The sequence below is a fragment of the Mustelus asterias genome, chromosome 14, assembly GCF_964213995.1.
Source record: "Mustelus asterias chromosome 14, sMusAst1.hap1.1, whole genome shotgun sequence".
Classification (NCBI taxonomy): Eukaryota; Metazoa; Chordata; class Chondrichthyes; order Carcharhiniformes; family Triakidae; genus Mustelus; species Mustelus asterias.
The window spans coordinates 6,422,206-6,437,565 of NC_135814.1; the positions used below are offsets into that span (position 1 = coordinate 6,422,206).

The window sequence follows — 15,360 nt, forward strand, 5'->3', positions numbered from 1 at the left end:
ATTTCAAGTGTGTTACAGTATAAGTGTGGGAAGTCTTGCTGCAACCATACAAGGTATTGGGGAGACCACATCTGGGGCACTGAGAGCAGTTTTGGTCCCCTAATTAAAGGAAAGATATTACTTTATTGGAGGCAGTTCAGATAAGGTTCTCCAGGATGATCTTCGGTACGGAGGGATTGTCTTATGAGGAAAAGTTAAACAGGAATTGGAATTTAGAAGAATGAGAGGTGATCTTACTGAAACATATAGGGTGGGATTTTACTGCTGCTGAATGCCTGTTGTGCAGCGGGAAATATCGATAAAATCAGCTTTCGTAACCAGCACAATTTTACGACATCCGGATTTCCAGTGCGGTCAGGCTCTCATCGGGAATGGGTGAGAGGCTGGATAATTTATTGAAATTTATTCAAATGGTGTTCTGCATCTGTTTAGCGGGTCCAGCGCTCAATTGTCCGGCTCACTTGCCTTTATGGCCCGCCATGAGAGGTTCTCTCTGACAAGGAAACACCTGCTCCCTATGAATGAGGAACAGTCATGTTGGCCTTGCCTCTGGAACCGGAGGCCATTGAACCCCCAGGGAGGCTGAGGGCAAGGCGGGGGTGCCCCTTGAGCAGTGCCAGACTGGCGGTGCCACCCTGGCACCATGGCAATGCCAGCCTGGCACCTGGGCAATGGCCATTGGGCAGTGCCAGAGAGCGGGGCCAATGGGTGTGGGGCCTGTGGGTGGGTGCAGCCTGTAGGGGCAGTGCCAGGGGCAGGACCTGTGGGTGGGTGGGGCCAGTGGGGGTGGGGTCTGTGGGGGAGGGGGGCCCGCTCCACTCTGCATGCGATTGGTGGGGTAGGGCAGCAGGGCTGCGATCGGTGGGGGAGGGAGGGGGTCCATGATCGGTCTCAGCAGCAGTGGCGGGGGGGGGGGGGCTTGCATCTCAGGCCACGGGCCCCTGTGATTGCATGGGGTGGGGCTACTTAAGGCTGCCTGCAGTAGCAGAGGCCTGACAGCTCTCTGTCTATCAGACCGCTGCTACTGTTAATCAGAGGTCTGCACATGCGCAATAGCTCCCTCTACAGGCTGTCTGGTGAGTTAAGCCCTGCCCATTGCCTTCTGTAGCGAGAAACTGACTCGCCCAAAATTTTAAAGACAGAGTGCATAAGATTGGGCAAATAAATGTGCCCCAAAAACGGATCTGGAATTCTCTCAGTTTCACACCCGCCCGACACTTAGAAAAAAATCTCGTAAAATTCCACCCATGGGATTCTTAAGAGACATGGCAGGGTAAATGCTGAAAGGATGTTTCCCTCATGGGAGAGTTTATGACCAGAGGGCATCGTCTCAGAATAAAGGAGCACCAATTTAAGGCTGCGATGAGGATGTATTTCTTCCTCAGATGGTTGTAAGACTTTGGAACTCCTTTCCCCAGAGAGCTGTGGGTGCAGAGTCCTTGTGTATATTTAAGGCCGAGATAGATAGATTTTTGATCAGTAAGGGAATCAAGAGTTATGGGGAAAAGGCAGGAAAGTGGACATGAGGATATTCAGATCAACCATGGTCCTACTGAATGGTGAAGCAGGCTTGAGAGGCTGAATGGTCTATTCCTATTCCTAGTGGTCTTATTGTCTAAAAGAGACTGGTAGCTAACATAAAAAGAATTCCAGGGTTGTTTATAAGTATATAAATAATAAAAGGGTGGCAAAAGAGAATTTTGACTTGTGACTCAGTGGGTAGCATCCCTGCCCGTAAGCCAGAGGTTCTGGGTTCAAGTCCCACCCGGGAATTAATGGCCAAGGAACACGGTTGCCAGGAACACGGTTCCTTCCAACACACACCAATGGCTGGCGGTAAGACCAAGAGACTCCTGGTCAGCCATGCTTGATGCAGAGTGGTGCTCATCAAACTATAACAAGCCTCTGCTGACAGAACAGATATCCACTCCATCTGACGAAGGAGCTGTGCTCCGAAAGCTTATGGTATTTGCTACCAAATAAACCTGTTGGACTTTAACCTGTGAGACTTCTTACTGGACTAGTGACCTGTTCCAGGAATAACTAGCTATGTAAACGGACAAAATTCTGCCTTAGTGCCCCTAAGAGAATTGGAAAAGAGAGAGTAGGGTCGATTAGGGATAAAAAGGGGACTTGTACCTGAAGGCAGGGGAAATAGTGGAGGTATTAAGCAAATACATCAATCCTACTGTCATTTTAAGAATTGATGTGGAGATGCCGGTGTTGGACTCAAAAAGTTTGCAAATACATTTGCGATATTTTATATATATGATTCTATTTTGAAAATTATAATTATTAGAATTAATTAAAAGCCTTGTGAGGAAAAAAGCTTGGACTGTATTTAGTTTAGCCTCAGTGGAGAGTTGGAAAAGCAGAAAGATGATTTCTTGGAAGGGCAAAGGAAAATGTTTTATGAAAAGCAGCAGAAAGTGTAAGTGGAAGAAAGCAGAATCATTTTCAGATGGGAAAAGGGAAGAGAGATGTTTCTCCTGGAAGTTCAAATGTAAGCAGCATTTCCAATGGATGGGGATTGTGTTTCTCCAGGAGTTGGGTTGAAGGGCGGAACGATCGAGAGGCGCCGCTTGTTGTGTTGGGGACGGAGAGAGCGGACGGGCCGGCAGTTGCAGCAATTGAGAGCTGAGGTTTGTTGTTTATTTTTTTAAATTTATAAACTTTTTTAACTTTCATTTTCCACCTGGGGGCGGGGGATCTCGTGTGTTTGTCTAAAGCCGCCTCCCCTCACATGGACGCAGCTTCCCGGGTCCCTCAGTGTCAACAATCCCCTCAGTGATGACAACACCTTTTATTTATTATTTTTACTTCGTATTTGTTCCACAACATTTACAATTCCACACTGATAGATTAAGATCTGATTGGTTTCTTATTCCCTACATAATTAGCTGTTTTGTGATGATATTTACAGAATTAGCCTGAGGCAACCCTCAATATTTCATATTTCTGCTCTGTTTTTCCAGTCATTTGAATCATGGAATCCCAACAGTGCAGAAGGAGGCCATTCAGCCCATCGAGTCTGCACTGACCACAATCCCACCCAGGCCCTATCCCCATAACCCCATGCATTTACCCTAGTTAGTCCCCTTGACACTAAGGGGCAATTGAGCATGGCCAATCCACCTAACCCGCACATCTTTGGACTGTGGGAAGAAACCGGAGCACCCGGAAGAAACCCACGCAGACATGGGGAGAATGTGCAAACTAGATACAGACAGTGACTCAAGCCGGGAATCGGACCCGGGTCCCTGGCGCTGTGAGGCAGCAGTGCTAACCCACTGTGCCGCCGTTAAAGATCTGCGTTGGGATGTTACCCTATCCCAGGAAAGTATTGGCATTTTGTACAGGGTGACGACCTAAACTATAAAGTAAGGGACACTTGAACTGGGAGCTCGCCTTCCAACATTCCCCACCTCTCCCCAACAAACACACACACACCTCTGCCCAACACACCTTCCTGACAGATGCACACAGCTGGCCTCTCCCTAACCTCCTCCCCACACTCACTCAGAAACACTTCTCCCCAACTCACTCGAAAACTCTTCTCCCCAATATCCTCCCCAGACTCACTCAGCAGCCCCACTCTCATCCCTTTCCCCAGCCTCTCCGCACACTCCTTATTCAGAAGCCACTCCCCCACACTCACTCATTTGAAGTCCCTTTCTGTAACCCCTTCCTCATGCTCACTCAGCCTCTCTCCCCACCTCTGCACGCCACACTTTTTCCTCAACCTCTACACACACACACAGCCCCTCTCTCACAACCCACCCACTCAACTGACCCACCTCTCCACCCTCTCCCACACAATCACTCACTCAACAGCCCCACTTTTCTAACTGGAGGTCTGTCACTAGCGGTGTTCCACATGGATCAGTGCTGGGGCCTCTGTTGTTTGTAATTATATATAAATGATTTGGAGGAAAGTGTAGGTGGCCTGATTAGTAAATTTGCAGAGGATACAAAAATTGGGGGAGTAGTGGATAGATCGAGGTGAGTACAATATTCAAAGCTGACTGCAGCTCTTCTCTAGATCGTCACTGATGCCAAAGCAGCTGTGTAAGGTTAGACTGCTGGGGGTCGCAGGCAGAGACATTCGTAATGGGTGCTGAGGGCCTCAGGCAGGACTCGCAGTGGGTGCTGTGGGTCTCAGGGTTGTTCACAGTGGGTGCTGTGGGTCTCGGGGTTGTTCACAGTGGGTGCTGTGGGTCTCGGGGTTGTTCACAGTGGGTGTTGTGGGTCTCGGGGTTGTTCACAGTGGGTGCTGTGGGTCTCGGGGTTGTTCACAGTGGGTGCTGTGGGTCTCGGGGTTGTTCACAGTGGGTGCTGTGGGTCTCAGGGTTGTTCACAGTGGGTGCTGTGGTTGTCAGGGTTGTTCACAGTGGGTGCTGTGGGTCTCGGGGTAGTTCACAGTGGGTGCTGTGGGTCTCGGGGTTGTTCACAGTGGGTGCTGTGGGTCTCAGGGTTGTTCGCAGTGGGTGCTGTGGGTCTCAGGGTTGTTCGCAGTGGGTGCTGTGGGTCTCGGGGTTGTTCACAGTGGGTGCTGTGGGTCTCGGGGTTGTTCACAGTGGGTGCTGTGGGTCTCGGGGTTGTTCACAGTGGGTGCTGTGGGTCTCGGGGTTGTTCACAGTGGGTGCTGTGGGTCTCGGGGTAGTTCACAGTGGGTGCTGTGGGTCTCGGGGTTGTTCACATTGGGTGCTGTGGGTCTCAGGGTTGTTCACAGTGGGTGCTGTGGGTCTCAGGGTTGTTCACAGTGGGTGCTGTGGGTCTCGGGGTTGTTCACAGTGGGTGCTGTGGGTCTCGGGGTTGTTCACAGTGGGTGCTGTGGGTCTCGGGGTTGTTCGCAGTGGGTGCTGTGGGTCTCGGGGTTGTTCACAGTGGGTGCTGTGGGTCTCGGGGTTGTTCACAGTGGGTGCTGTGGGTCTCGGGGTTGTTCACAGTGGGTGCTGTGTGTGTCAGGCAAGGCCGTTCAGTGTGTGTAGTGGGTCTGTCTGGAAGAACCATTCACAGTGACAGTCTGCACTCTACCAACAGAGAACAGGATGGGGGAAGTGGGATATTGACAGGGACATGAGGGTGAAGAGAACAGGCGGGATTGTGGGGAGGGGTGATAGATGGCAGGCAGAGGGATGGCTGTGGGTGTCAGGGCTGTTCACTGTGGGTGCTGTGGGTCTCGGGGCTGGCGATGGAGAGGGGAGGGCTGCACCCAGACTCAGCAGGGCCGTTGGATGGGAATGAGAGGAAGCGAGTACACACAGACTAGGCAAACGGGGGTGAGGGATGGTTAGTGTAGCACTAGATGGAAGGGTTGTGGGGAGGAGTTGAATGGTTGTGGGGGAGGATGGTGTGATCAGTCCTGACGGAAACAGGGTGGCTTAATGACAGTCATAGCCCTGGGACAGAGATCAGAAGGTTGGGGTGTGAGATTAAAGGCAGTCCTGAGGCTTTGTGCCACATGCTACAGGACGCTATAGGGTGATGCATGGCAGGCAGGTTGTGCTGCTGATCCTGGGAGGGACATAAGCTGTCTATCACAGCTTGGTGTGCAGGAGGTGGCCTATGCCTCACACATGGTGCTCCTTGGGGGTGGCTGGCTCAGTGTTGGGCTGCCGTTGGAATGGTCGTGGTTGGGGGAAGGCAGCCTGTAACAGGGGAAAACGTAAAGTGGGGGTTACTGCTGCATGTGCTGAGCCCCTCTCGGGTAAGAGCTGATGATGCAGCAGGATAGATGCTGGTGGTGTTAAAGTGTCTGAGAGTCAGTCAGTGCTGAAATTTGCCTCCGTGACCATTGTGTGAGAGCCCCGAGCAGTGTAATCAGTAAGAAGTCTCACAACACCAGGTTAAAGTCCAACAGGTTTATTTGGTAGCAAATACCATAAGCTTTCGGAGCACAGCTCCTTCGTCAGATGGAGTGGTCTCTGTTCACAAACAGGGCACAGACACAGAAATCAAGTTACAGAATACTGATTAGAATGCGAATCTCTACAGCCAGCCAGGTCTGAAAGGTACAGACAATGTGGGTGGAGGGAGCATTCAACACAGGTTAAAGAAATGTGTATTGTCTCCAGACAGAACAGCTAGTGAGATTCTACAAGCCCAGGAGGCAAGCTGTGGGGGTTACTGATAATGTGACATAAATCCAACATCCCGGTTTAGGCCATCCTCATGTGTGCGGAACTTGGCTATCAGTTTCTGCTCAGCGACTCTGCGCTGTCGTGTGTCGTGAAGGCCACCTTGGAGAACGCTTACCTGAAGATCCAAGGCTGAATGCCCGTGACTGCTGAAGTGCTCCCCCACAGGAAGAGAACAGTCTTGTCTGGTGATTGTCGAGCGGTGTTCATTCATCCGTTGTCGTAGCATCTGCATGGTCTCCCCAATGTACCATGCCTCAGGACATCCTTTCCTGCAGCGTATCAGGTAGACAAGGTTGGCCGAGTTGCAAGAGTAGGTACCGTGTACCTGGTAGATGGTGTTCTCACGTGAGATGATGGCATCCGTGTCGATGATCCGGCACGTCTTGCAGAGGTTGCTGTGGCAGGGTTGTGTAGTGTCGTGGTCACTGTTCTCCTGAAGGCTGTTCTGTCTGGAGACAATACACATCTCTTTAACCTGTGTTTAATGTTCCCTCCACCCACATTGTCTGTACCTTTAAGACCTGGCTGGCTTTAGAGATTTGCATTCTAATTAGTATTCTGTAACTTGATTTCTGTCTCTGTGCACTGTTTGAGAGCACATTTCCACTCCATCTGACGAAGGAGCAGTGCTCCGAAAGCTTATGGTATTTGCTACCAAATAAACCTGTTGGACTTTAACCTGGTGTTGTGAGACTTCTTACTGTGTTTACCCCAGTCCAACACCGGCATCTCCACATCATGTAATCAGCGCAGGATGCCAATATGAGAGTTTGGAGTGAGCAGAAGGCTGACTTCTCCTGGCTGAGGGACTGAGGGTATTCATCCTCTTGTAGCACTGCTGGGCATTTTGTTACCAGTGGCCCACAGTAGAGAACACCTCAGCGACTGCGTCCCTGGCCAGGGTGGTGAGATTGGTGGACCTTCTGGTTTCGCCCCAGCATTGACGGACCCCGCAGAGAAGAGCCTCAGGAGAGATGTGGCTGAACTTTGCAGCTGCTGTTCTTTCTCCTGAGGGCCATCTCAGGATGGGCTAACACAGCTGGGCTGCCGAGAGTGAATGTGTGTGCTTGGATGGCGTTTAAATATGGCACCAGAATCTTTGACCCCACTAGGTAAGGGTGGGTGAGACGAATCTATGCCTGTCCCGCTATGTGATTCAGAGAGATGCTCGCCAGTGCATAATTAATGAGCCTCCAAGCATAAAATCAGGCGTGATAATTCACCACGCCACCCTGTGAGAAACATGGCTCTTATCACACCCGCTCCCACACTTCAAGCGGAATTTCCCCATCCCGTCCACCACGGGAATCGGAGCGGGCAGGACAGAAAATTCAGCGGACCATGCAAAGATCCATTGGCCTTGAGAGGGAATTTCCGGTCTTGGGATGAGCGCGGCCGGAAAATCCCGCCCTAAGTCTCCCTATGATTTCTGGTGAAGGGTCACAGACCTGAAACGTTAACTCTGTTTCCCTCTCCACAGATGTTGGCAGATCTGCTGAGTGTCTCCTGCATTTCCTGCTTTTATAGCAAAAGCGAATATGGTTTCAATGGCTGTTTCCCGATTCAGATTTGCGTTTCCATGTTTAGAGGTCATGAGGGTTAAGTGCCGATGTTCATTGGAGAATGTTGCCTATGAAACCGATTAGCTGAAGCAGCTGTGGCTCAGCGGGCAGCACTCTTGCCTTTGAGTCAGAAGGTTGTTGATTTAAGTCCAACTCTAGAGCTTTGAGCACATAATCTATGCTGATACTGAGGGAATGCTGCACTGTTGGAGGTGCCCTCTTTCAGAAGAATGGAAAGGCCTGCCTGCCCCCCTGTAATAGGTTCCATGGCAGCAAATTCTCCCTCGTGTCTTGGCCATTTTTTATCCTCAACGAGTAAAACAGTTGATCTGGTCATTATCATGTCACTGTTTGTCGGAGCAGTGACTGTAGAATCATGGAATTCCTACAGTACAGAAGGAGGCCATTCAGCCCATCGAGTCTGTACCAACCACATCCCAGCCAAGCACTATTCCTGTAACCCCACACATTTACCCTGCTAATCCCCCTGACACTCGGGTTAATTTAGTATGGCCAATCAACCTAACCTGCACATCTTTGGACTGTGGGAGGAAACCAGAGGGAACCCACGCAGACACGGGGAGAACGTGCAAACTCCACACAGACAGTGGCCCGAGGTCGGGTCCCTGGCGATGTGAGGCAGCAGTGCTAACCACTGTGCCACGCACTTCAGCAAGTACTTAGTATTAGCTGTAAAACACTTTGGAATCTACTAAGGTTGTGAAAGGTGCTGTATAAATGGAAGAGTTTCTTTTCTTTAACTCCAGAGTCTTCCTTTCGATGGCGGAATTGGAGACGTTGGCTGATGATCTCCTCGCTCAGCCTTGGATCTCTGTGTGTATTGGTGACTCTCCTTTCCTGCTCAAGGCCTCTTTCAGCGATGCTGCCTACAAGCTGATGCTCTCTGACCTTGACAGTGTCTGGTGGGAGGAGATGAACTCGGATGGCCTCGAGCAAAGGGCACAGGTATGTCTTTGGATTCATGTTACCAACGTAGAAGGAGGTGGGTGAGAGAGAGCCTGGATTCAGCCAGTTCACCTTGTGCCATCCTGATAGTCATAAGACCAAACACCAACAGAGTTGCTTGGGCTAATAATAGGAACAGAAGACAATTCATCCCTTTGAGAGTGTTCTGCCATTGAATTAATTCATGACTGATCTATATCTTAACTCCATCAATCCACCTTGGTGTAAGATTAAACCTTAAGATTCCATGACAATGGGGAGAGTTCATAGAATCAGAGAATCCTAAAGTGCAGAAGGAGGCCATTCGCCCCATCGGGTGTGCACTGACCACAAGCCCACCCAGGTCCTATCCCCATAACCTCATGTATTTACCCTGGCTAGTCCCCCTGACACTAAGGAGCAATTTAGCATGGCCAATCCACCTAACCCGCACATCTTTGGACTGTGGGAGGAAACCGGAGCACCCGGAGGAAACCCACGCAGGCACGGGGAGAACGTGCAAACTCCACACAGACAGTGACCCAAGCCGGGAATCGGACCCGGGTCCCTGGTGCTGTGAGGCAGCAGTGCTAGCCACTGCGCCACCGTGCCGCCCCAATGGGGGAGAGTTGTTGGAAACACTCCAAAGCTATTGTCATGCACCTCCTGTTTTGAGTATTGAATTATTACAGTGCTTTTTGCCCATTCGGCCCATTGTGTCAGTACCGGCTCTTTGAATGAACAATTCACCTAGTGCCGTTCCCTTGACTTCTCCCCATAGCCCTGCACATCTTTCCTTTTCAGATAACAATCTAATTCTCTTTTGAATGTTTTGATTGAACCTGCCTCCACCGCACTCTCAGGCAGAGCGTTCCAGACCCCAACCATTCGCTCCATGAGAAATTGATTTAACAGCAACATTGTAAAAACAAGTTGTGGATCCACATTTTGACAGTAGATCAGTGTTTTTCAGTGGAATTCAATGAGGAAACGAATTACAACACAAAAATTATAGGTCGCATCACCCACAGCCTACACGTGACACTAATATACAAACTTAATCAAAACTTTATAAAACCGTCCCAAAGTTCACATGACCTCATTTAGATATATAGACCCTAAGGAATTATTCGAAAAGGAAAGACTCAGGTCAGTCTTGTACACCTTGTCACCGTCCTGATGGATGCAAATAAAGACAGACAAACATGCATTTATACAGCACTTTCCCTGCTCTCGGGGCTTCCCAAAGTGCATTACAATTAATGAAGTATTTTAAAAGTGTAGACACTATTATAATGTAGGTATCAATGATAAAGGAATTGTTGATGAATTACAACAACCAATCTCCTTTCAATTCATCTCCAATGTGAGGTGAGGAAAACTCCCAACGGTGGAGAGCTTTGGGAACCGATATCAAAGGACCCCACGCACCCCAGACATTCTCTCTTCCACCTTCTTCAATCGGGAAAAAGATACAAAAGTCTGAAAACATGTACCATTCGAGTCAAGCACAGCTGCTTCCCTGCTGTCATCAGATTTTGAATGGTCCTATCATATATTAAGCTAATCTTTCCCTTCACCCTATCTGTGAGTGCAACACTACATTCTGCACCCTCTCCTTTCCTTCTCCCCTATATACTCTATGAACAGAATGTTGTGCCTGTTTAGCGTGCAAGAAACAATAATTTTCACTGTATCCCAGTACATGACAACAATAAATCAGAAGAATCCTGAGCCACACGCGCCACTAGGGTTGCCAACTGTGATCAACTGTAATCCTGGAGGTTTCATCACCTGACTTCCCCCACAGTCCAGCCATTCATTAATCAGCCAACGCACCCATCCTTATGACACACTGCCTTCCTACGCCAGTTGGAAAGAGAAATATTTGAAGAATCTATTTTTATAAGTTTTTTTTTAATGGTAGGTTGTTGTACACTACATAAATGCAGATTTGTTTTTTGTTGTTCTGTTGCTGCTTCTCAGCCTAGCAGATAATCCTCAATGTGATTTGGTTTTCCCAGGAACTGAACAAGCGGCTGAAGGCCCCGGTGTCCGCATTTTGCCGTCACCTTCATGAGGCGGTGGGCCCCCTGTTGCGAGGAGGAAGTGGGGTTCCCCTGTCGGGCTTCTCGTGCGAGCGAGCTCGAAATCTGCTCCGCGTCAGCCTGAGGAGTGAGTTATCTGGCGTTCCTTTCTACTGGACCTTCCACTGCACCGAGGCCCCTCTGAGCATGGTAGGTACTTCACTCACATGGATCAGCACACGGCCTCTGCTGCTGATATGGCATTGGCATGAGGGAAGGAGGGAGATCTAACCAGGGCGATGGGCAGACAAACACTGCAGGTTAGGACACTCTCCGATATAAAATCAAAATACTGCAGATGCTGGAATCTGAAATGGGATCTGTGGAGAGAGAATAGAATCAACGTTTTGAGTATGGATGACCCTATTTGAAAAGTTGACTTTATTCTCTCGCCACAGATGCTGTCAGACGTGCTGAGATTTTCCCACATTTTCTGTTTTTGTGGGAAGCTTTCCTGTCTGACTTCAGGGATTTGAATTTATACAAAAGAACATTGAGAACAATGGTGGCCATTCAGCCCTTCAAGACCGAAGGGTTGCAGGTTGCTTTAAGAGCTGATCACATGACTTGATGGTGATGTCATTAGGATGTTGCCACAGACTTGCTTTCAGTTTGTATCTGTGTGGTGCAGAGAACATCTCTTTCAATAAAACCTGTCGGATATTACTTAGTATCTACGTGTGCAAACCTCAGCTGTTCTTTTTGTTTAAAACCCACAGCCCTAACATAGGACGTTACAAAGACTGTTCTATTCACACCATTCACTGAGATCATCCCTGATCTGTGCCTCAAGACCATTTACCTGTCTTTGATCAAGATCCCGCAGTATCCTCACTCAACCTATCTCAGTCTTTAAAAGCTCCAATTGACCTTGGATGTCAGGATCCTTTTCGTAGAGAGAGTTCCAGATTTCTTTTTAAAGTTTATTTATTAGTGTCATAAGTAGGCTGACATTAACACTGCAATGGAGTTACTGTGGAAATCCCCAAGTCGCCACACTCCAGCGCCTGTTCGGGTACACAGAGGGAGAATTTAGCACGGCCAATGCACCTAACCAGCACATCTTTCGGACTGTTGGAGGAAACCGGAGCACCCGGAGGAAACCCACGCAGATGTGGGAAGAACGTGCAGACTCCGCACAGACAATGGCCCAAGCCGGGAATCGAACTTGGATCCCTGGTGCTGTGAGGCAGCAGTGCTAACCACTGTGCCACTGTGCCGCCACCCCTAATAACATTGTGTGACGAAATTGCTTGCTGATATCATCCCTGAATGGCCTAGCTCTAATTTTAAGATTTTGTCTCCTTGTCCTGAATTCCCCATCTCTCCCCTCCCCCCTCCCCCGTGCCCCTCCTGCCCACCGGAGGAAATGCTCTCTATCTGAGCCAATGTTGACTGCTCATCGTTCAAGAGACCTGTATCCTGGACTCTCTAATTCAGCATTGCCACTTTCTTTTATTCTTTCACAGAATGTGGACATCACTGGCTTGCCCAGCATTTAATGCCCATCCCTCATTGCCCTTGAGAAGGTGATGGTGAGCCAGTACCTTGAACCGCTGCAGCCCGTGCGTTGTAGATACACCCAGTGCTGTTAGGGCGGGTGTTCCAGGATTTTGACCCAGCGACAGTGAAGGAACAGCAATATATTTCCACATCGGGCTGGTGTGTGGCTCGGAGGGGACTGTGCAGTTGGCAATGTTCCCATGCCTCTGCCGCCCTTTTCCTAGGAGGTAGAGGTTGTGGACTTGGCAGATGCTGTCGAAGGAGTCTTGGTGAGTTGCTGCAGTGCATCTTGTGGATGGTACACATGCTGCCGCTGTGAATCAGGAGTGAGGGAGTGAATGTTGGAGGTAGTAGAGGTGTTTGAGGGATTTCTGATGAATTCAGTGTCGAATCACTTGCTCCAAAGTCAGCGTGTGCCTTAACTGGGACATCATCACAGCTTGTTCATCATTGGCTGTAGCATTATTAAAAGGGAAACAAGATGGTAAAATCGAAAGATTGAAAAGGTTAAATCAGTAAATTTTTCTAAAACTCTTTTTTTCCATGCTTAAAAAACGTTTTTCTGCACTTTCTGTAACTGCTAATTAAACCTGCTTTGATGCCCCTGTTAAACAAATATACTTAAGAGATGTGCTCAGATGCTGTTAAGGTTTCCTTGGCTATATCTGAAGAAGAGGGGAATTCTCCTGGTTCTTGGCTAACATTCATTCCTCCCTCAATCAACATTGTTAAAAGAATTCATTCCATTGCAGTTTGCAAGAAAGGGCCCGTGTGGCTACGTGATTCTAAAAGTCATGAATATTTTAAAACTGAGCGCTAAACCCAATGGTTTATACATCATTGGGTACAGAACTGTTAAAAGGATAATGTGTGGTTGTCTGCAACGTATTTCTTCATGAGATGCGGGTGTCACTGGCAAGACCCTTGTTACATTCGAGTTGGAGTTTGGTAAGGGGGGGGGGTTTGGGGAGTTTGGCAAGGGGGGGGGGGTTTGGGGAGTTTGGCAAGGGGGGGAGGGGTTGGCGAGGTGGGGAGGAGGTAATCAGGCCCTTTTCTCTGATTGGTGAATACTTTAAAGTTTATTATTAAGTGTCGTACATAGGCTTATATTAACACTGTAATGAAATTACTGTGACAATCTCCTAGTGGCCACACTCCGACACCTGTGTTCGGGTACACTAAGGCAGAATTTAGCACGGCCAATGCACCTAACCAGCACACCTCTTCAAAATGAAAGTACGATCTTAGGGAATTTGGAGCATGAGGGGAAAGAGGTGCGGCACAGAGCATCGGAGATCAGAGGGAGCAAACCTGGTGAGGAGAGTTTCCCAGCGAGCCTTCACTCGGAGCTCCCGAGGATTTAAAAGTGATGAGGGGTAGGTGGAAACGGCTGATTGGGTGAGTACCAAAGGTGATTATTTATACTATAATTGCTTGTAGTTTATAAAGTCTTTATTTTGTGGTTTATAGTTTGTCAGGGCTAAATTCTGCATTAACAAGATCAAGGGAAGAAGGACCCTGAGGTAGTTGATTATTATTTGATTTTAAGAGTCCGTTAAAAGTTTAAGTCATGACAGGAGAGCGCAAAGCCGTGTTTGCTCCTCCTGCTCACTTGAGTTTGAACTCCTACCTCCCAGATTCGCCCAGGCTTCATGTTCACTACAGTAACGTAGCCACAACGCTACCATTCCTATTCTGTGAGACATGAAAGGGCTGCTACATCAGCGCAGATGTCCGTTCTTCAGTTCTTCTCACTATCCAAAAACACATACGAGCACAAGCTGCTGTGCCACAGTTTTCCACTAGGGGGTGGAACAATACTGCTTTAGACATAGTAAGAAGTCTCACAACACCAGGTTAAAGTCCAACAGGTTTATTTGGTAGCAAAAGCCACTAGCTTTCGGAGCGCTGCCCCTTCATCAGGGAAGTGGGAGTCACAGACAGGGCATATAAAGACACAAACTCAATTTACAAAATAATGGTTGGAATGCGAGTCTTTACAGGTAATCAAATCTTAAAGGTACAGACAATGTGAGTGTAGAGAGGGTTAAGCACAGTTAAAGAGATGTGTATTGTCTCCAGATAGGACAGTTAGTGCGATTTTGCAAGTCCAGGCAAGTCATGGGGCTTACAGATTGTGTGACATGAACCCAAGATCCCGGTTGAGGCCATCCTCATGTGTGCGGAACCTGGCTATCAGTCTCTGCTCAGCGACTCTGTGTTGTCGTGTGTCGCGAAGGCCGCCTTGGAGAACGCTTACCCGAAGATCAGAGGTCGAATGCCCGTGACCGCTGAAGTGTTCCCCAACAGGAAGAGGACACGTTTGCCTGGTGATTGTCGAGCGGTGTTCATTCATCCGTTGTCATAGTGTCTGCATGGTCTCCCAATGTACCATGCCTCGGGACATCCTTTCCTGCAGTGTATCAGGTAGACAAGGTTGGCCGAGTTGCAAGAGTATTTACCGTGTACCTGGTGGATGGTGTTCTCACGTGAGATGATGGCATCTGTGCCGATGATCCGGCACGTCTTGCAGAGATTGCTGTGGCAGGATTGTGTGGTGTCGTGGTCACTGTTCTCCTGAAGGCTGGGTAGTTTGCTGAGGACAATGGTCTGTTTGAGGTTGTGCATTTGTTTGAAGGCAAGAAGTGCGGGTATGAGGATGGCCTTGGTGAGATGTTCGTCTTCATCAATGACATGTTGAAGGCTCCGGAGAAGATGTCGTAGCTTCTCCGCTCTGGGGAAGTACTGGACGACGAAGGGTACTCTGTCTATCGTGTCCCGTGTTTGTCTTCTGAGGAGGTTGGTGCGGTTTTTCGCTGTGGCGCGTCGGAACTGTCAATCGATGAGTCGAGCGCCATATCCTGTTATGAGGGCACCTTTCAGCATCTGGAGGTGTCTGTTGTGTTCTTCCTCATCTGAGCAGATCCTGTTTATGCGGAGGGCTTGACCGTAGGGGATGGCTTCTTTAACGTGTTTAGGGTGGAAGCTGGAGAAGTGGAGCATCGTGAGGTTATCCGTGGGCTTGTGGTACAGTGAAGTGCTGAGGTGACCGTCCTTGATGGAGATGCATGTGTCCAAGAATGCAACCGATTCCGCAGAGTAGTCCATGGTGAGTCTGAT

At 49.0% G+C, this 15,360-nt stretch overlaps 1 protein-coding gene across 1 annotated transcript in view; it reads left to right on the plus strand.

The window, feature by feature from the left end:
• The first annotated feature begins 2,546 nt into the window (after positions 1-2,546).
• The window catches only part of nhej1 (nonhomologous end-joining factor 1), a 240,088-nt gene continuing 227,274 nt past the window's right edge, over positions 2,547-15,360 (plus strand). Inside the window, exons 1-3 of the mRNA XM_078227828.1 lie at positions 2,547-2,642; positions 8,473-8,671; positions 10,675-10,887. Of these exons, the coding sequence (XP_078083954.1) occupies positions 8,486-8,671; positions 10,675-10,887 (399 nt within the window). The 5' untranslated portion in view covers positions 2,547-2,642; positions 8,473-8,485. The remainder of the gene's footprint in view (positions 2,643-8,472; positions 8,672-10,674; positions 10,888-15,360) is intronic.